General features: G+C 38.2%; 1 protein-coding gene across 3 annotated transcripts in view; it reads right to left on the reverse strand.

Moving 5' to 3' along the window:
• Positions 1-21,017, reverse strand: part of CTCF (CCCTC-binding factor) — a 45,047-nt gene that overhangs the window by 12,905 nt on the left and 11,125 nt on the right. For 2 of the 3 annotated variants that reach the window (XM_037162681.2, XM_037162682.2), the window contains 3 exons: positions 5,135-5,924; positions 4,667-4,837; positions 1,793-1,926 (listed from right to left, as the gene is read on the reverse strand). In XM_037162681.2, coding sequence (XP_037018576.1) covers positions 1,793-1,926; positions 4,667-4,837; positions 5,135-5,915 — 1,086 coding nt within the window. In that variant the 5' untranslated portion in view covers positions 5,916-5,924. Of the gene's footprint in view, positions 1-1,792; positions 1,927-4,666; positions 4,838-5,134; positions 5,925-7,237; positions 7,347-21,017 lie in introns of those variants that run through there. The other variant, XM_053666753.1, reaches the window with a different exon arrangement.

The following is a 21,017-nucleotide window of genomic DNA, read 5'->3' on the forward strand; positions in this document are numbered from 1 at the left end:
AAGTTCAGAGCATAGAAAAAATCTAAAATGTAGCATTTCTTCCTCATTCTTTGTAATCTTTGTTTCTCAAATCTATATCATAAACCAAAAAAGGCGGGGGGGGCGGTACATAAACAGGGACACACAAGTCAAAACTGGTCATTATTAACTTTTAAGCTGGATGATAAGGACATAAGGGTGTATTATACTATTCAACCTGCTTTGTATGTTTGAATTTTCCATAATAATTTAAAAATAATATGGGATTATTTATGCATCAGTTTTCTTCCAAATGTTGAATCCGAATTATTAAGCACATGCTTCAACTCCTTTCAGCCCCTCTTCCTGTCATCAGCACTTCCCAGACAGGCCGTGCTTCAGGAGCCCCTTAATTACCTTCTTCACTACTGAGTATGCTTTTCGTCTTCTGTGGGTACATTTCCAACAAAACAGTGACTTGCAAACTTGATTCTAAGAAGTGCTTTGAACACACTCACTACTCTTTGATTTGAAAAAAAAATTTTAAGTATTCCAAATTTCACAATAAAAATTCCCTTGCACTTGTAAGTGCTACATAGCAAACTGTCGCAGCCTGTAAGCAGTTCAACAATGGTCCCAACAGCATTACTGAATAATTCCCTACTTATCACACATTAAATTCCTACAAGCACAAGACTCTATTCTGTCCCAACAAGGTATTTATTTCTGCTCCAATATCACTATCTTCATTTATTGTGTGGTTTTGTAACACACACCCCCTTTTTTTTTTTTAAAATGTTCTTATTCATACTGACTCCTTCCAGTTGAAATGTGGAATCAACTTGTGTTGTCTCTTCATTAGTGTCCTTCGGAAAAATTAAGTTTTAAGTTTTTTCATACAGGTATCAGATGTTTTGTTCTTCAGTTTACATCATCTTACTGCTGTTAGAATTTGAGCCTGTTCCCTACTAGTGATAGTATAAGCTAAGTCTCTGATTTCTGTGGCTACCCAAATGAACTCTAGGTTTTTAGCTAATACTCTTGAATTTTCTTTGTAAGCAAGAATGTCTGAAAGAAATGACAGTTTTGTTTTTTTCCATTCATCATTCATTTCTTATTCTTTTCTCTTAGCTAAGATTTCCAATAATGTTGAAATAACAGTAAGATGGATGTCTTGTTTCAAATTTTAATGGAACTATTTCCAATGTTTCAGAGTTAATTCGGATGGTTTACTATATAGGTTTCTGGCATACATGCCTTATACTAAAAACATTTTCTTCTACTCTTTACTTGCTAGAACTTTAGACAGTAATTGAGTGCTAAGTATTAGTTTTTTTAATAATCTATAGAAGTGACCATATGGTTTTTCTTTAGTCTCTCAACGTTGTTGTGCACACTAATGTTGAACTATCCCTGCATTTTATATATACTTTTTAGTAACCATTTATTTCTGAAATATATTATTAAATTCAATTTTAAAAATCACTTAGAATTTTTGCTTTTCTGTGAGAATAAGACAGTTATCTTTTTGGTAGTATTGTTATCCAGTTTTGTTAACAGGGTTGTCTCAAATAATAAAGGTGATAAATTCTTTCACTGTTTCTGTGAAGTATGGTGAAAGTTATCTGTAATAATGTGTGGAACTAGAGCTCTTCTTTAATGGGTAAATCTTTCACACTCATTACAGTTTCCTTTAGTGGTGGGGAAGAGGAGTGGGAATGTATAATAATCTAGTGAGATTTCTATTTCATCTTAAGTCAGTTTAGGGTAGTTTATATCACATTGCAATCACGGTCTTCTTAAGAGAGGAATCAACAAAAAGCTTAACACTCACTTCTACACTGGCATAGTCGCACATGGAACACTTAAATGGCTTCTCATGGGTGTGTTTGTAACGACGATGCCGCACCAATTCTCCACTAGTCACAAAGGCCATGTCACAGTCTGGGCACTTGTGAGGACGTGTACCTAAGAGAAAAGAGGGTATAACAGGAAGACAAGATCAAGGGCACAGTTAGTGACACAGCTCAACTCCTAGCAGCATGAGAATGACCCCTGGCTATTTCACCGACTCTGCACTAGCCTGAAAGTAGGTCCAAAAGCTATGAGAGGGAGTGGCTGACTTTGTAACACTAACTCCAAAATATCAGGAACATGCTGAACACTTAGTTTCTCTTAATTACCCACCTGGCATGTCTTTAAATGCAAAATCCTTTTTTATCCCCATTTTGTGAATATTCTGGTCAATACAAGTTAAAAGTTAACAGAAACACCATTTCTGTTTCAACCCTTGCTAAAAAATATAGAAAATCTTTTAAACCTCAATCTGGTATCCAATACAGGTCATAGAGTTAACAGATATTTGACTTCAGATCCTCTGCACATTAAATCTACTGCATTATGATTAGACATAAGGGCCATTGGGCTATCCATATTCTTAGCAGATTTTTAAAAATTTGTAAAAATTTATCTGAGCCAAACAGAGGAGGTATACCTAAGAAGCAAGATCTCAATAGACTGAGAAAAAGTGCTTCAAGTTTTTTCTTAAAAACAACAACAAAAACAAATATAATACCTTGTTTTCTAAATACATTTGTTTTGATAAAGAATTCTAGAGATTTATCAAAGGCTTTACAAAATCGTATTGTCTTTATGTGATTTAAATAGATCACTTTCAACACTTTCCGACAGCTATGTCTAACATCCTATGATCTGCATGTCAATTCATGGAACATTTGAATACTTTATAAGCTAATTATATATATACCCTCTACATTTCTTTTTCCATTCATTGAAGTACCTTACTGTTTTTAATGTTCCATATTACTATGGCCAACCTCTTCTAGCTACTTTATATTCTGAATACTGCACTGGAAGCATCATGCCCAAGTAATAATGACAATAAGGAAATAAAGCTGACAGAAGAACAGAGTGCTATTTTTCTAGACCATCGTTCAGAAACTAGGGATCATCCTCAATTGTGAGCTGCAGGTAAAGGGGTGACAGCAAATTAATCCTAACCACCCAAACCAAAGGCAGGCTACCTCTGAGAATGGAATTAGGAAGAGTTAGTTACAATGTAATGAATGCAGGGAGGTAGCCATCACAGAAATGATTCTGCCCAAGACTGAGAGAACCACAGAGAGGGAACTGTGATTGGAGCATGATCAAAACTAAGAAATTCCAAGGTATGTTCATTTGCTCAACTTGCTCCTTTAGTAGCACTGAGGATGCAGGAGTGAAGGACAGAGTTTTTGTCTATGAAAAACATATAGTCTGATGGTACAGGTAGGTAAGTAAAACAATAGTTAACAGGTAAGGAAAGCAGCATCCACTTCTCTTGTGACCAGGTAATGTGAAAAGTGAGTCTCCAATGTTTACCTAGCACTGTCTAGAGGAGAGAAAGAGGCCTGCCTCTGGTAGACATAAGCATGGCAATTAAGGAAGAAGTGCACATGCTGTGGGACAGAGATTTCATCAGGTCACACCATGCGCCCACATGTATCTCTCTGCTCAAGATCCAGGCTCACCAAGTCACACTTCAATTGCTACAGCATCTTGACACAGAGCATCCCCTAGAATGCAACACAACTGCACCTAAAACATGAAAAGGTGTTTCCTCACCATAACCAATTTTCTGATATGCACCTGACCCCTTAATGTTAGTATGAATGAGTCCTGCCAACTCAGCTCTGAGTAACCGGACAGGCCAAACTTCTTATTTTCAAAGCTGAAGACTAGACCATCACACTGTTCTCGCCCATCTTGGGAAGTCATACCAAAAGGCCAGGTGCTTTTATCTAGTCATCTGCTGCTTTTATAGTGTCTTCAAACTACCAAATAAAACATATAGTGTCTGAGCAGAAACTAGGAAGATGGTGAAAAGTGACTAGGTCACATTAGCCAAAAATATACAAATACACACAGCCCACTGCTTACAGGCCAATGCCCACTTAATCATGCTCATTATCACGTAAAATGAGGTGGAGCATCTAAACAGAGGAAAGCTATTCTGCATAAAGAACTGGGTGAAAGAAGTCTCATTATTAGCACTTAAGAGTCAAATGCCAACAATGAAAATGCAAAATGCAAAGAGCCTGGAAGAGAGCATAAAGAGAGATCCAGTGCATGGTCCCACCACTTTAGTGCCTGTGAGACCTGACCATAGTCGAGGTGAAGCTAATATTAGAATACGGAAGTATGTATGGAGCGTGAATGAATAAATGTTTGAATTGCTAGAATGATGCCTTCAACTTTCCATTCTGAGATTATGAATTACTTATCTTCCTTGAGGTAAAACAATCAGAAACCATGGTTTTTACAAAGATAGGATTTCACTTCTATTTCTAACGTTCTTCATCACAGTGGCTGGTAATTTCCACTTAGGAATTTTTGGGGTCATTTTTTGTCAATCACTGTCAAAACCTTAGCAACACAATGGTGACGTCTTCAGGAAATGACAGGTTAACTACCACAGATAATCTTTTTCTGGATCATCATCCTTATGTAATTTAGATTATTTCCCACTAAATTTTCTTTACATTTGTTTAACTAAGTCCAGCTGCTTACAAGATATCATAGCATAAAGAGGGTACCGTAAGAATGAACAAAAATCTTTGAACTTCCCACTGGAACCAGCCTGGATGATAATTAAAACCCGAGTTTTAACCTTTGCTATGCAGTAGTCCCCAACATTCTTATCCAGCACCTGTGTGTGTGTTAAGGTGATTCCTCAGGAGGGTGACTGTCCTGAATGCCCTGCCACAGAGATGGCACTTGTGTGGTCTCTCATCAGTGTGACTTTTCATGTGACGATCCAAATTTGAACGTCGCGGACACGTGTAACTGCAAAGCTCACACTGGAATGTCTTCTTTACACCTAAATGCAAAATAAAACACTTACTTGTCGTCGGGTTAAAAAGTGTTATGACTAATCCCAATCTTAAATTTCTACAAGCATCATAATCATCTCATGCCGCTAACAGATTGACTTCTTTCTCTTCAGGACTTAGTACTCAGTCTGGAAAAACTTCTAGACTGGCCAAGAAGACTAGCACTAACATCATAATCTTAAAAAAAAAATCCATTTAGTATAAAATAACCTGCATATGCACTGTGTTATGTACTTCATTCCAAATTGGTTTTACAAGAATATAATGGGAAAAAATCACTTTACCTTTCTTTTTAATTTTTGTCGGTTTTGGAGGCTTCATGTTACCAACCACTTTCTCTGCATTAACCTCGGACAGCAGACCCTCCTGTTGCTCTTCTTCAAAGTCGTAGACAGACACATCCACATCTTTGCCCTCCTCTGTGTAACGGAGTTTGCTCTTTTTGGTTTTCTTTGTTTTTTTGGCTGGTGGCTGATAGTCTGGGTCTTTTTGCCAACTAGGATCTTCCTGTGGTGGAAGTTCCCCTTGCTCTAGTGTCTCCACCTCTCCATTGGCCCCCACTTTGACCACCTGAAACCCTTCGGGCAAAGGTAAGGTGTGACATATCATGGGTTCACTTTCTGAAAGGCCCTCTTTAGATACTTCATTCTCATAAGCCCCCTGGAGTTCATCTACTGAAGTGGTAGCAACAGGTACAGTCACGGGAACGGGTACTTCAACAAGCTGAAGCTCTCCTATGTTTATGGGCTGTTCTTCCATATTTACAACCTGCAACGTTATGATCTGGGTATCATCGACAGCAGCCTCTGCTTCTGGGGCAACTGTGCCCTCCATTACTTCAGTCTTCATCTGAAGAAGGGTAGGATCCAGCTGTTCCATCATTACCATCTGCACACCGCTATTGACATCCTGGACCACCTCACCCCCATCCGTCTGGTTCTGGGGTAGGTGGCAAGCGTCCTCTTCCTGGCCCCCTTCCCGGCGCCTCTGGTAAGTCTTTCTCTCCTTTCCTTTAATGAAAGTTTCAGATTCCTCCACAATGGCTTCAACCGCCTCACCTTCCATTTCCCCTTCCTTTATTAAGGGAGAACACAGATTGTTATTTAAAAATAAATTTTGTATAAATGAAAATATATATATTTAAAACAAAGTCCCCTAAGGAATGAATTAGGCGCCAATGGATATTAATAGTACAAACACACAACACACATTATGTGCCTCCTGACTACCTATGAAGCAGTCTTATCAAACAAAGCAAAAATAACTGGAAACTAATATATTCGCCAGATCCAACTACCAATTAATAAGAAACTGTTGACAGAATATTAAATTACACTACAAGGATGAAACCAGTGAAACCGAGACTAAAGAAAACTCTGCAGGATTAACTACCCAGTTTCTTCTGCCAATAAACCACCAGGTGAAAAAATGGGAAGGACAGAGGGAGAACCTACAGACCAGTGGTCCTCAACCTGGGATGACTTTGCCTCCAGGGGATATTTGGCAAGACCTGGAGCCATTTTCAGTTGTCACCACTGGGGTGGGTGTGCTACTAGCATCCAGTGGGCAGAGGGCAGAGCTATTACTAACATCTCTGCTATATGCAGAGGTCAGTACGAAACTGTGACAGACAAAAGACTTAAAAGATGCAGCACTCAATCACAGCTCATGGTCCTCTTTAGGTCCTGAATTAAACCAACAAATGGTTAAAAAAATATAACATGAGACAATTAAATTCAACTCTGTATATTTTATATTAAAGAATTATTAACAAAACCAGTTTAAATCTTATATATTTCCTGTAACTACTTATCAAAAACTGACAGAGGGCCTTCTTGCTGTTAGCTAAATTTTACCTTAGAAAACATGCTGTCATAGTTTTTTCCCCCTTTTGGGGGGAAGCCAAAATCAGAACTGGACGTGGACTTCAATGGCCCTGCTTGTAGCTACCACCAGTATCATCTCTTGTGTCACATGAATAAATACTCATGTATTTCTCTCCTCTATGAGACCGAGAGTTCCTTGAGCACAGGGACCATGTATTATAAGAAGTTTTCACTTTAGCACCATGCCTAGACTAGTAAGTACTTGATAAATGCAAACTGAATATACAATAAAAAACAGGAAAAAAAAATCAGCCAATTCATAGCTTTGGCTCTTGAAGTCTTGTGAGTACTCATAGTACCCAGATACCTAAGATTAAAATGGGTCTGAACAATCATCTAAATGATAGGAATAATATGACTTAAAACCTGCAAGTATATATAAGACTAATTAAAAATTAAAATTTAAAGTGTTTTTGTGCCCTAGCTGATTTGGCTCAATGGACTGAACACGGGCCTGCAAACCAAAAGGTTGCTGGTTTGATTCCCAGTCAGGGCACATACCTGCTTTGTAGGATAGGTCCCTAGTTAGGGGCGTGTGAGAGGCAACCTATCAATGGATCTATTGCACTCAGATGTTTTTCTCCCGTTCTTTCTCTTTCTTTTCCTCTCTCTAAAAATAAATAAATAAAATCTTAAAAAAAAACAAAAAAACAAAAAACAAACCCAAACTCCAAACAAATGTGTTTTGCCTTCTTGTCCTAGTCTGAAACAAAGCTTCTGCTACTTTTGTTAGAGGCACATTTCTTTAATTCTCTCTGACCTGGCACCTTAACACTGTATCCATGCTAAGAGTCAGAAGGCTCTTAAGGCCAGGACCACCTGCAAGAATCTACATTCTCAGAGTTACTGTCTAACATAAGGGATAGAACGGGTACAATGGTTCTAGGTAAAAGTAGGTAGTTTCAGAAACCCTATCTAATTTGGTGCAAGAGGCAGAGCTGTGCGTATATGTTGCAGGGGTGTACCCTTACATAGAATAAATATATGAGGGAATTGGTTATAAGAAAGAGTAACAGCTGGCTTAAAGCATGGGACTGAGGAAAGAACAGAAAGAGACAGGAGAAAGACGTGTGGGTTGTAGCCATCCTCTGAATGGTCTTGCTTGACAAAGTACAAAGACCATATGATATAGGTGGCATTGGGAACCACAGTGCTTCCTGGGGAGGGAAAGTTAAGATTTACTCTGTTCAAAAAGACAGTGCTTGATTTCTACAACAAAGTGTATCCCTTTATTGGCAATAGGGAGAGATGTATGGCTTTCAAGGCCCCTCATTATCTAACTCCAGATAACCTGTTCAGATTTATGACTTGTTGCTCATTAGCCATTACTTTTCTCTGAATGTGTCTGATGATACAATAGCCACACTAATTTGTACTTAATTTTTTCTCAAAATTATCCCATTTCCCCAGCTAGCTCATGAAATCTCTTTGAGGGCAAAGGAAAGGCTTGAAGCAATGTACATTTTTTAAATAGATTCAACGAACCCCATTATCTGCATAGAACAAAACCAAGGCTGATGGAAAACTTCATGGGTTGCTGGCTGTCAGTCTGATCTGTGCTGCCATTACCTACTTTCATTAATCCCCTGTTCTCAACAATGAAGAAAAATACTACAATGCTCAATGCAAAGACCTCTTACTATCTGTCCATGTATCTATTCCATTAAAAGTGGGTATGAGTATAACAAAATGTTACTGCAGAAGGTGAACATCAAAGGACATTTGTAGAGTGCTTTATAATTGGCCTATCAATAAAAAATGTTTGAACATCAATGTGCTAGTATCCTTATTCCAAGATCTCATTTATATTTCTGATCATAAAAGACTACTTTAAGCATGATCCTAACTATAATTTTTTATATAATCAACATTATTCAGATAGATTATTCTTGGGTTAGGAATACTCTATAAGCTTTCACATGTGTACTTTTCTAGTAATTGTATTGGGAAAAGTAAAAAGAAACAAAATTAATTTTAGTAATCTATTTTATTTAATCTAGTATATCCCAAATGTGATCACTTCAAGATGTAACCAACATACACCCTAGCTGGTTGGAACGTTGTCCCGTATACCATTAGGTTGCGAGTTCAATTCCTAGTCATGGTACATACAGAGGCAATTGGTTGATGTTTCTCTTTTACATTGGTGTCTGTGTGTCTGTCTCTCTCCTTCCCACTCTCTCTAAAAATCAATAAACACATCCTGAGGTGAGGATTTAAAAAAATGTAACCAATGTAAAAAATTGCCAAGATATTTTATGTATATTTTCATAATAAACCTTTGAAATCTGGTCTATACTGTCCACTTACAGTACACCTCAGTTCGAATCAGTCACACTGCAGGCTCCCCACAGCCACGTGTGGCTAAGGGCTACACTGTACTGGACAGCACTTTACACCTGTGTTACTCGGTATGGTCTGAGAGCCAGCGGCACTGGCATAACCTTGGAACTTGTGCTGTTTTTTTAAGCCCTTACCCAAGGACATGCTCATTGATTTTATTTAAGATTTTTAAAGAATTATCTTATTTATTTACTTTTAGAGAGCGGGTAAGACAGGGAGAAAGAAAGGGAGAGGAACATCAATGTATGAGAGATCTGGTTGCCTCTCACATACCACTCACTGGGGACCTGACCCACAACCCAGGCATGTACCCTGACTAGGAATCGAACCAGCAGACTCTTGGTTTGCAGGCCAGCACTCAATCTACTGAGCCAAACCAGCCAAGGCGCTCACTGATTTTAGAAAGAGGGAACTGAGGGAGAGGAGGAGAGAAACATCTATTGGTTGCCTCTCACAGGCACCAAACTCAAAAGCTCAGTATGTGCCTCGATGGGGAATGTAATCCAGGACCTTTCAGTGTACCTGACAATGCTCCAACCAACTAAGCCACAACTGGCCAGGGCGTGGCCCTAAAATTTGTGAGAAACACAAAACTTTAGGCCCTACCCTTGACCCATAGAGACAGAATTTGCAATTTAATAAATCACCAAGTAGTTTCATTTATTCAAGTTTAAGCAGTACTATTTTATACCATTACTCTTCACACACTAAAAAAAATTTTTTCCCCGGACCACGAAAGTCTCAAAATTAGGACCCCAAAAAAGGTGGTAACTCCGAATGCTGGATTTAGGGAACAGAGAACAAGCCCCATTCACCTTGACCACACTCTTGAGAAAAATAACAAAGGACTAAAGAACAAAACTTCACAAGCTGTAAATGCTAATGCCGGCTCTGCCAGAAAATCAGTACACAATCCCAGGCTATTTAGATATCTTCTGTAATAAAACTGGTGGAGGAAAAACACTTAATCTCTGAGCTCTGTGGGGTTTTGTAGCATACAATAATTTGAAGAACACAGAAAAATCCATCTTGAGAACTTAAAATGTTAGAAATTGCTTTTAAATAACCAAATCCAACTGAAAAGAGGTCAGAGAATTATAAATCAGGTAAAAAAAGAATTGGTACAAAGGAATACAAATTGAAACCAATTGTGCTGCCAGGGAGTCCAGCTGACATGAGTATTAGGTCCATGAACATCGGCATCTACTCAGGGTCGGTCTTAAAGCAGTAGCTCCTATTTTGACAGAAAACTCAGCACAAAGTAGCAAGCCACTAGCCTCTGGCATACACTGTTTAGGAATCTCAGTGAATCCCCTCAAGCAGTGGATCACTTTACCTAAATTCCTCCAGAAGGGAGTCTCTCCTCTGAATCAATAATTTAACCTAATAGGCTGGCTAGACCAGGTCTGACTTGACCCACTCCCTGGGGACTGGGCTCTCCTAGCTGTTGTCACCCCACCCCCACCGGTCAGCAGTTCTCAACCATCTCCTCTCCCTTCCTTTAAGGACTCAACTCTGCTCACTGAAGGGGGAGGGGAGGGGAGAGAAGGCTGTGTGCACAGGAGACTTTTTTGTAGAGTCTGCCACTCTCCCTCCTTGTTGGAGTTAGCCATACTTTCTAGGTTCTGCAAAATCTTTTTGTGGATCTACACCATTAAAAGGGGGTTTATATTTAATACTGGGACACAACATTTTCTCAGATTATCAAAGTATGTTAGCTTATTTATAGAAATCTGAAAAATGAAGCACATGAAAGATTCTACACCTAGAGACAAATCACCTAGTATTTTGTTTTTTTCCTGTTATGGTTATGTGTTTTTTACATAGATATTACATTATAAATGTAATTTGCATACTCATATATGGCTCCGCTCTATTTTAAGAACCTGTCCTTACTAAATAGTAAAAAGGACTCCAATCCTCTTTAGTCCTCGGTGGTCCTTCTGCTTGGTTCCCAAGCACCACTCTCCAAGAACCATACCAGTCAATCCAAAGGCCTTCCCCTCATCCTCAGTCTCAGTTTCTCTGGTATTTGACAGTATGAAACTGATACTCCCCCTACATCAGCCTCTTGACTCCTTTGGCTCCTGCCTTTCCTAGGTCTCTTCCCTTGACTCTGAGAACTCCTCCCTGAGTACATCAAGGCTCTGTTCCAACCAAAAAAGAGCCTGGCAAAGCAGTTAGTTCTCTGGGCTACAATATCACACATAAAAATGGGACTCTGAAGACCAGATACTTCCTGTATTCTTTCTTTATCACCCTGGTGAAAAAGTAAAGCTCAGAAACATTAAAAAAATAATTCAAATCAATTTCTAGGTGGAAGGTAAGCAGGAGGAAGTTCCCTCAGATGGAGGCAGGGTGATCCTGGCACCTGGGGTGAAGGGGCTGGAAGAGATGAAAATGGGCACCTGAATACTTCACTGGAGGATGCAGAGGTCTAGGCCCAAGCACAAAAGGCCCTGAGGTCTGCCCCTGTCCCTATGCCACTCACCAGGCCTGCATACTTGGGGAGCCTGCTAGAACAGCCCTCTCCCTCTTGCTTCAGCCTCTTTGTCAGCTCTATGTTGCTCAAACCTCCCCCACATCAAATCTCCCCCACATCAAATCTCCCCTTAACTCCATCTGACAGTTTAGCTTCTGCCACCTTTGTATTCCCTCCATGCTCAACCCCACAGTAGCTGTCACTCCTTTATATCTCTTCCACACTTCGGTTCACCAGTCTGGTCTCTATTTCTTAATACTCTATTGAATTGCTCTGAAGTCAGCAATGGCTTTAACTGGTAAATCCAAAAATTTTTCTGCCCTTTATTTGACTTGACTTCTCTGTGGAAATGAGAATTCTAGTCTAGTCTCTATCCCAGAATTAAATGCCAGACCATCAGAAAACTGGGTATTCTTGGGTCACACAATCTTATCCCCTACGGAACTGCTTTCACCAAGTTTTGTTTTGGCATTATGCCCTTGGCTTACATTAAAGTATGTGGGGGAAATTTCGTATGGAATCACATACTCAAAAAAGCTTTTCATTAAAGAATTTCCCCTTTCATTGTGAAAGCTATATAACTATATATAACATGTGACTATTTCTTTTAGTTGACCACACATTGGTCAATTATTTTCTTTTCAAACTACATGGTAATAACTTTATATATCATTTATTATTTATATTTTCTATCATTTTTTCAGATTCCTTTTCAAATAAAATGGGCTACAAATGAAACTGTATTAAGTATACATATACTCAATAAAATGAGATATAGCATTATGTCATTCTTAACAAAATATCAAAATAAAAATAATCTCAACTCAAAATGTGCAGACATAGCTAAAAGATTACAAAATTCTTCTAGGAGGCATAAAAGCCTCAGTAAACAGGGACACTACTATCCAGATCCACGACCAGAAAGGCCAAACATTGTAAAGATGTTAGTTTTTATTTTTTATAGAAAGCAATTTTCAAAGTCTGCTTGAAATAAACAAGATATTGAGGGTAACAATAAAATTTCTGAAAAACAAAGGCAACCTTTTCTTTCCAAATGTTAACATATCATAAAACCACAAGAATTAATAATGTAGCGCTATCAGTATTACAGACAATTTAAACAGAAGGTAAAACTCAGAAACAACCCCTTAGAATTATAAAAAGTTGTCATCTTAAATTAGTGGGGAAAAGAAGATTATATCATAAAAGATGCCATAAAAACTGGAAAATACTGTTTTATCTTTAATCCATCAAGAATGTACTCTACTGTCATATGAGATAAAGAAACATTAACAACCAAATCAAACCAAATAGAAAAAAACACCCTAAAAAGATATAGGTGAATAGACTTCTGATCTCAAAATTAAACAAACAAAAAAAAACTTTGTGCTTAGGTGCACAGAAAACAGGAGAAACCAGGGGAAATTATTGAAATTTTGACCACCTTAAAGTAAAAACAAAAACAAACAAACCCCCCCAAACAAAAAAACTTATAAAACACATTGAATAAAATCAAGAAAAACAGTCAACAACAAAGTATTTGTAGCATACACGACAAAAGATTAAAAATCTTATTACATAAGTAATTTAAAATTTTATAAGACAAAGATGAACAATAAAAGAGAACATTGGGCAAAAGAAACAAATAGACGACTCAAAGAAATACAAATGGCAGATGAATTAACAAAACTGTATCTCCTTAATACTAAAAAGAATACAAATTAAAATAACGAGACAGCATTTTACCTCTATTAAACTGCTAAGGCTCTTTTAAAGGATAATCCCCAATGTTGGTCATAGTGCAGTGAAATCAGCAAGGTAACTGGTGATGTGAATCAAAATTTTTTAAATATTCAAACTGTGATCTATTAATTGCACTTCAGATCTTACACTCAGAAATAACCATAGATGAACAACAAGACTATAAGGACAATATTAATCAAAGCGAATAACGATAACCTAAAAGTAAAACTATGGGGGAATAGTTAAACCTGGTAAATGATAACACATCCACAAAAGGAATACTATGCAGACATTAAATATCATTTTAATGTAATAATATAAAAAAATTCTTGTTCCATATTTAAAACACAAAGAACAAACAAACAAAATACAGTGAAGGCAGTGAGTACATGTTAGCTGAACAAATGTATGACATTTGTTTCCTAGAATTCTAATCACAAATCTTAGGTAAATTTTCCCCATGAAAATGACTTTTCTGATAAACTAATGAATTTCTGTAAGTAGAAGGCAACAACCAGCTAACAGAACCTGGTAACTAAACAAGCCCAGGGGAAAAAAGGAAAATTAGAGCCAAAAACCAAACAAAAAACAAAAACCAACAGAAGAGCTTCCCAGGCTGGTCTCCCTTACTAGTCTATCCACCATATTGCTGCCAGACTAAATCTTCCTGAAACGTGCAAAAAATATGTTATGGTTGAGACTTACTGAATCAACTCCAAACTCCTTGTCTCTGCTCCTAGACCTCTGTCCAAACTGTTCCTATCCTGTCCACCACCCACCTTTGGGGGGTATCTTCCACACAAATGCCTACTACCTTTTCCCCCACCCTCTCAGATCAAGTCATTCCCTAAATCAGAAATTTCCAACTGTCGTGCCACAAGCATTTTTAAGGCATGCCAACACCTGACCTATTTATTTAGCCAGAAGCATTGACCTCTTTTCCATTAGATTGTCAAATAAAATACCAAGAGCTAACAAAACAGTAGCTATCTGGGGTGAATGAATCAAAATTATACTTAAATTTATTTTTTGGTGTGCAGAATTTTAATAGTTTGTGTCATGAAATGAAAAAGGTTGAAAATCACTGCCCTCAAAGTCTCTTCAACCTTGACCAGTGCAGACTGACTTCCTTTGTTTTGTTTCCATTGTTAGTCAATTGCTCTATGTCTGTGTCTTTTCCCCAAATAAAACTTTTAGCTTAACAGTAAGGGCAGGCACTATGCCTTTTACTTCTGCAGCAATGAATATAAAATAGTGTGAGGTGAGCAGCAGACACTCAAAGTTGGTGCCACTGTCATATGAAACACGCACAAATGGTTCCTGCACATGACCAGAGCAGGAAGAACATGGAAAAACACTGTGTGCTAAGTAGAAACTTAACTATATGAGTTTATTCTTTCTTTTCTTTTTTCTTCCTTTCCTTTCCCTTCTTTCTCTTGTTCTTTCTTTCAATAGTAAATATTTATTTAGAAAATTCTCTGTCCATTAGCTGCTGAAGGACTATACTCAGGTACTTTTTCCCCCATTAATTTTTTTGAAATTTAATCTTTAACTGTATTTTTCCATTACAAGTTTACTTTCTTTATTGATATGTTTACTTATTTATTAAACAAACAAACAAACAAAGTCCTAAAGTCCTAACACAATTATAGGTTACATTTTTTAAAATCCTGCTGGAACTTCCGGCCAAGATGGAGGTGTAGGTGGAAGCACTGTGCCTCCTTGAACAACCAAGCTTATAGACAACAAAGTTTTAGTAACAAAAACACAACCAAAACACAGAAAATTGAACTATACAGAAGTCTGACAACAATGAACCCTTCAGCCAGACCTGTAAGAGGGGTGGAGCCAGCGGCTGGTGAAGTGGGGTCGCGCAGGAAAACTCAGCCACACCAACCCAAGCGCGTGGGCAGCAGGTGGCAGATCCCAGGCGTGGGGTTGCCACGGGCAGACCCAGTGAGGGCACAAGGCAGCGGCAGGCTGTGGTCACACATTCGCGCGCACATAAACCAGGCGAAGGAGCAAGCAGTGAGAGAGACCACGCAGATCCCAGCGGCAGGAAGCAGCAGAGGCGACCGCCATTGCCCCTCTTTGACCCCGCCCCCACATACAGCGTCACAAACCAGCGACAGAGTTGCCCCACTGTGGTGAACACCTAGGGCTCCACTCCTTATATGTAACAGGCATGAACAAATCAAAGCATTATGGCTCAAGAAGAACTCAAAGCCCCAGAGCCAATAACTCTAAGCGACCAAGAAATAGCCAATCTATCAGATGCACAGTTCAAAACACTGGTGATCAGGATGCTCACAGAACTGGTTGATTTTAGTCACAAATTAGAGGAACAAATGAAGGCTAAACTAATTGAAATGAAGGGAAATGCACAGGAAACCGATAGTGATGGAAAAGAAACTGGGACTCAAATCAAGGGAGTGAACAAGGAGGAAGAAAAAAATGACCAAACAGAAAAGGATGAAGAAACAAGAATTCAAAAAAAAAATGAGGAGAGGCTAAGGAACCTCCAGAACATCTTTAAACGCTCCAACATCTGGATTTTAGGGGTACCAGAGGGAGAAGAGGAACAGCCATGAGTGGAAACCTTATTTGAACAAATAATAAAGGAGAACTTCCCCAATCTGGCAAAGGAAATAGACTTCCAGGAAATCCAGGAAGCTCAGAGAGTCCCAAAGAACTTCAATCCAAGGAGGAACACACCAAGGCACATCATAATTACATTAGCCAAGATTAAAATGACGGAGAGAATCCTAGAAGCAGCAAGAGATAAGGGGACAGTCACCTACAAAGGAGTTTCCATCAGACTGTCAGCGGATTTCTCAAAAGAGACATTATAGGCAAGAAGGGTTTAGAAAGAAGTATTCCAAGTCATGAAATCCAAAGACCTACTTCCAAGATTATCTATCCAGCAAAGCTTTCATTTAGAATGGAAGGGCAGATAAAGTGCTTCTCAGATAAGGTCAAATTCAAGGAGTTCATCATCACCAAGCCCTTATTATATGAAATGTTAAAGGGACTTACCTAAGAAAAAGAAGATAAAAAAATGAACAGTGAAATGACAGCAAACTCGCAGTTATTAAGAACCACACCTAAAACAAAAACAAACTAAGAGGACTGCTAGATCAGGAGCAGAACCATAGAAATGAAGATCACATAGAGGGTTAGCAACAGGGGAGTAGGAGGAAGAGACGGGGGGAGAAGGTACAGAGAATAAGTAGCATAGACGGTAGGTAGAAAGTAGGGGGGAGGGCAAGAATAGTAGGGGAAATATAGAATCTAAAGAACTTATAACACATGGACATAAACTAAAGGGGGAATGGTGGGGGAGGGGGTGTGCAGGGTGGAGGGGGAAATAGGAAAACTGTAATGGCATGATCAATAAAATATATTTAAAAAGTTAAAAAATGATACATTCAAAAATAAATGAATAAATAAATAAATCTTGTCATGTAAAAGTTAACTGTGAATACACTAATTTTGGAAGACGTTTAGACTTAGTAATTTATCACATTATGTGGCTATATAGCAAATGTGCCAGGTTATTTCCCAAAGGAAAACAACCTTTAATACTCACTACTGTAGAGGTTAGTCATTTGGGGAGATTGGTTATTATAAAGTATACATGTACGAAGAATAATACATATATATCAAGAAATGAGACAGTAGAGAAGAACAATTTCCAGGAGTCTATTTTATAAATAAAACCACCACGAAACAAAAAAGCCTTTTGTTTAACATACTAGTAAAAACCCTAACCTATTTCTGGAGCATATCAGAAGACTGTCTACATTCCTGGCAAGAAACAGTACCCTTAATTCCCCATAAGCTCCCATAACCCAAAGCCATTCTGAAATGGTCTAACATGAAGGTCATCTAGCAATTTGCCTGGTTCATATTACTCCAGATAAACCATCAAACATCATTAGAAGGAAGAGACAAAAGGAGATACCTTATAGCTTTATCTTTTTGAGATTTTTTAATTAAAAGAATGTTTTTACCCAAAAGACCGAATAATTTAGTTCATTATAGACTGTAGGAAATGTTAAGTGCCATATGACAAGAGGGGAAAAAAATTAAAGATAATCAGTTTCTCCTCTAAGAATAAAAGGAAAAGCTAAGTGACTTTTATTAGATGCAGGCACTAGTCAAAAAGAATAAAAATTATTCATCTTTCTGGAACAAAAATTAGGTTTAAAAAGTCAAATAAAGTAACCATTTTACTCTGCTATTCCTGAAAATATATACACCATCATCTTATTTGAGAGCTTAAAATATGTCAAAGCAAAGTATCACGAGCATTAATAGCCTTGAATAAGTATCAGGAAAGTTGCAGACTACAATAAAGAATGGGGAGGAGCTGGGTAGAGAGGATGACTCAGTCTGAGAAGCAGAAAAATATTAATGACCATTCACTTCGGGGTGATGGGAAACGGAAACAGCCTTTATCTGAAGTGGCACTTACCTACTCAGTCACAGGTACACCTGTCTTACCTGTTCTGTCATTAACATTAAACAGTTGGGAGGCTCATTTATTGAAAATTATTAAAAAGGAAATAAAATATCTTCTAAGCTGAGAAAACTTAAGAGCATCCCAGTCTTGTTAACAATCCCTCTCCCTATTTGTTAATATTAAAAGGTAGTCAAGCCCTGGCTGGAATGGCTCAGTGGACTGAGAGCTAGCCCGCGAGCCAAAAGGTCACTGGTTTGATTCCCAGGCAGGGCATGTGCCTGGGTTGCAGGCCAGGTCCCCAGCTGGGGGCATGCAAGAGGCAACAGATAGATGTTTCTCTCACACACCAATGTTTCTCTTCCTCTCTGTCTCCCCCCACCTAGATTTAAAAATAAGTAAATCTTTAAAAAAATGGTAGTCAAAACAAAACAATTAATTTAACAGCTGAATATATGAAAAAATATATTTAAGGAGCTTTGAATCTAGAAAATACTAACAAAATATCTGTAATGGTAACAGTGAAACTACCATGGAAGGAGTGAGTTCTTTCGCTACAATGAATAAAAAATGCTAAACCAATAATTCTTTTACCAAAAGTGCCTGATGCTAGGTACACAGAAATGAATTTCCTTTTAATTAATTGGGGGGGGGGGAGTCCTAACCGCACAGGGCTCAGTTCTCAGGAAGCTCCTCATCTGGCAGGGAGACAAATAAAATAAACAGGAGCTACACAGTGTGATAACTGCTACAACAGGGGCTAACATGCTCCCCACCGTCCTGGCACAAAGGGTGGCTTAAGTAGGTGAAGGAGAATTTTAAGGAGAGGAATCGCTAAAGCTGATTTTCAAGGGTGAGATGCACCCTGTCTGGCAAGCTACAGTAAGAGAGGAGCATTCTAGCAGAGAAATAGTATATGGGAGAAACTTAAATATATAATTAGACAAATTTTGTGCAAAAATATTCAACATAACCAAATGGAAATTTATTATTGTAGCCTGGTTACAGAGGACATGTTCTAGCCTCTCATTAAGGGTAGCCTGTGTCTTTCACTTACTGAACATTTATACATGAAACAGAAGACAAAATTTATCTAGGAGTCAACATGCTAGCGCCACAGTAGCAACTGGAGGCTGCCTCCCAAGCACATGTTCTCCCTCTCTGCTTTCTACAGCCTGTATTAACACTTTGCTGGCACACAGCAACCTAATGCCTCACTTCTTTTTGCTCTCCCAAGTGTGACCACCAAATTTTTACTTGCCTTGCTCCAGGCTCATATTCCTGAAAACAGCTCAGAGTTACAGTCTTTGGAGCAGTTCCAGTTTTTCATCACGGGAAATAGAAGAAAAGGGTGGGAACCTGTGGCAAATCTATCACCTTGAATAAATATATTATAAAACAGAGTACAGCCCTGGCTGATATAGCTCAGTGGATTGAGCTCGGACCTGCGAACCAAAAAGATTGCAGTTTGATTCCCAGGCAGGGCACATGCCTGGGTTGCAGGCCAGTTCCCTGCGGGGGATGCATGAGAGGCAACCATACAGTGATATTTCCCTTTCTCTCCTTCCCTTCCCCTCTAAAGATAAGTAAGTAAAATCTTAAAAAAAAAAAAACCCCAAAAAAACCAGAGTACATAACACACAAAGAATTTATAGGACATTTAACAGGCACATCTAGGGATTTTTAAAAAGTATTTTATTTACTTGTTTCTAGAAAGAGGGAAGGGATAAAGAGAGGGAGAGAAACATCAATGTATAAGAGAGACAATGGATCAGCTGCCTCTCGTACTCCCCCAACTGGGGATACGACCTGCAACCCAGGCACACACCCTGACTGGGAATCGAACCAGCAAACTTTTGGGTCACAAGCCAGCACTCAAATCTACTGAGTCACACCAGCCAGGGCACATCTATGGATTTTGGTGCACATCCTACCTGAGCAGTGGTTTCTAAACCTGGTTGATACCAGAATCATCTAATGAACTTTAAAATACATAGATACCAGAGATTCTGATTCAGTACCTCTGGGGTGGAAGAGACCTTCTTTCAAAGGTCCTCAAGTGATTCTGATATAGAATCTCTGCTGACTAGGGCTTGAAAGTGACTGACATGAAGTATAATAGTTATTACCCTAAACATACAGGTCTACAAAGACCCAAGCTACTCAAACATACAGTTTTCCATTATGAAAATGTTTGGTTCATTTTTTAATACAAAGAATTGTTTTTGATTATTTACTTAGATTTTTAAAAAATCTACAAAGCCTACCTCAAAACTAATATGATTCCCATATAAGCAATAACAGAAAGTGTAATTCAAGAAAGACATTCTAAGGTTTAGCCTCTATTACGGGTACCATCAATAACAAAAGATCTCTCTAGATTATACAAGATAAGCTCATATGAGGTAAAAGGAAGAAAGAGAAATGGCACATGAAATAACCTCATGAACTCATGGTTTGTAATGTGTATTAGTGTCCACGTGGCTACTGCTCTAGTGTCTCTATAACATGGTACTCACTCATGAAGGCTACTTGGTAGAACCAAGACTATTTTATTTGGTAAATGAGGTCCCCTATAAGGTCAATGTTAAATCAAAAGCTAATAGCTTAAATTCAACAATGCACATGTGTACAAAAAGAATATTAAGAGTAATAATAAATGGCAATACAATGCCTCTGAATGAAGATCAAACTATGAAAACAATCTGTCAACTTGGTTGCTCCTTACAAAAATGGAAACAAACATAGGAAAAAAGGAAATATAGGCAACAGCTTAACCAAGAAATTGGGCGGAGGGTGGGGGTTATGTATTTATAAATACCTAAAAAACACAACAAGGAGAGAAGAAGCAAAGACTATGATAAGAGATCAGAAAAAAAAAATATTCCCAAGAGGAAACCAAGTCACTGTTACTTTATAATCTCAACATATACTTACAACAAAAAATGTTAACTAGGAGTAGAAAGTTACAATATACAAATAAAATAGAAATAAAAGAAATACTAAAAACAAATTAAGAGTATTCTATTGTTATAGAATAGTGCTATACCATACCTCTGTGAATGCAAAATAGTTTGTACCTGCTCTATGATATGTCATAGTAACTATGCTATGACAGAGTTTTGCTATACCGGAGTTTATCTAAACAAATAAAAAAGTAGTGGGCTGAAATAATTTGGAAATTTCAGCAGTCTAACTGGTCTATACTAAAAATAGGGGTGCTAACCAAAACCAGCCCCCCCCCAAGGATC

The sequence above is a fragment of the Artibeus jamaicensis genome, unplaced genomic scaffold (genome assembly GCF_021234435.1).
Source record: "Artibeus jamaicensis isolate MK-2021 breed Jamaican fruit bat unplaced genomic scaffold, CSHL_Jam_final contig_464, whole genome shotgun sequence".
NCBI lineage: Eukaryota > Metazoa > Chordata > Mammalia > Chiroptera > Phyllostomidae > Artibeus > Artibeus jamaicensis.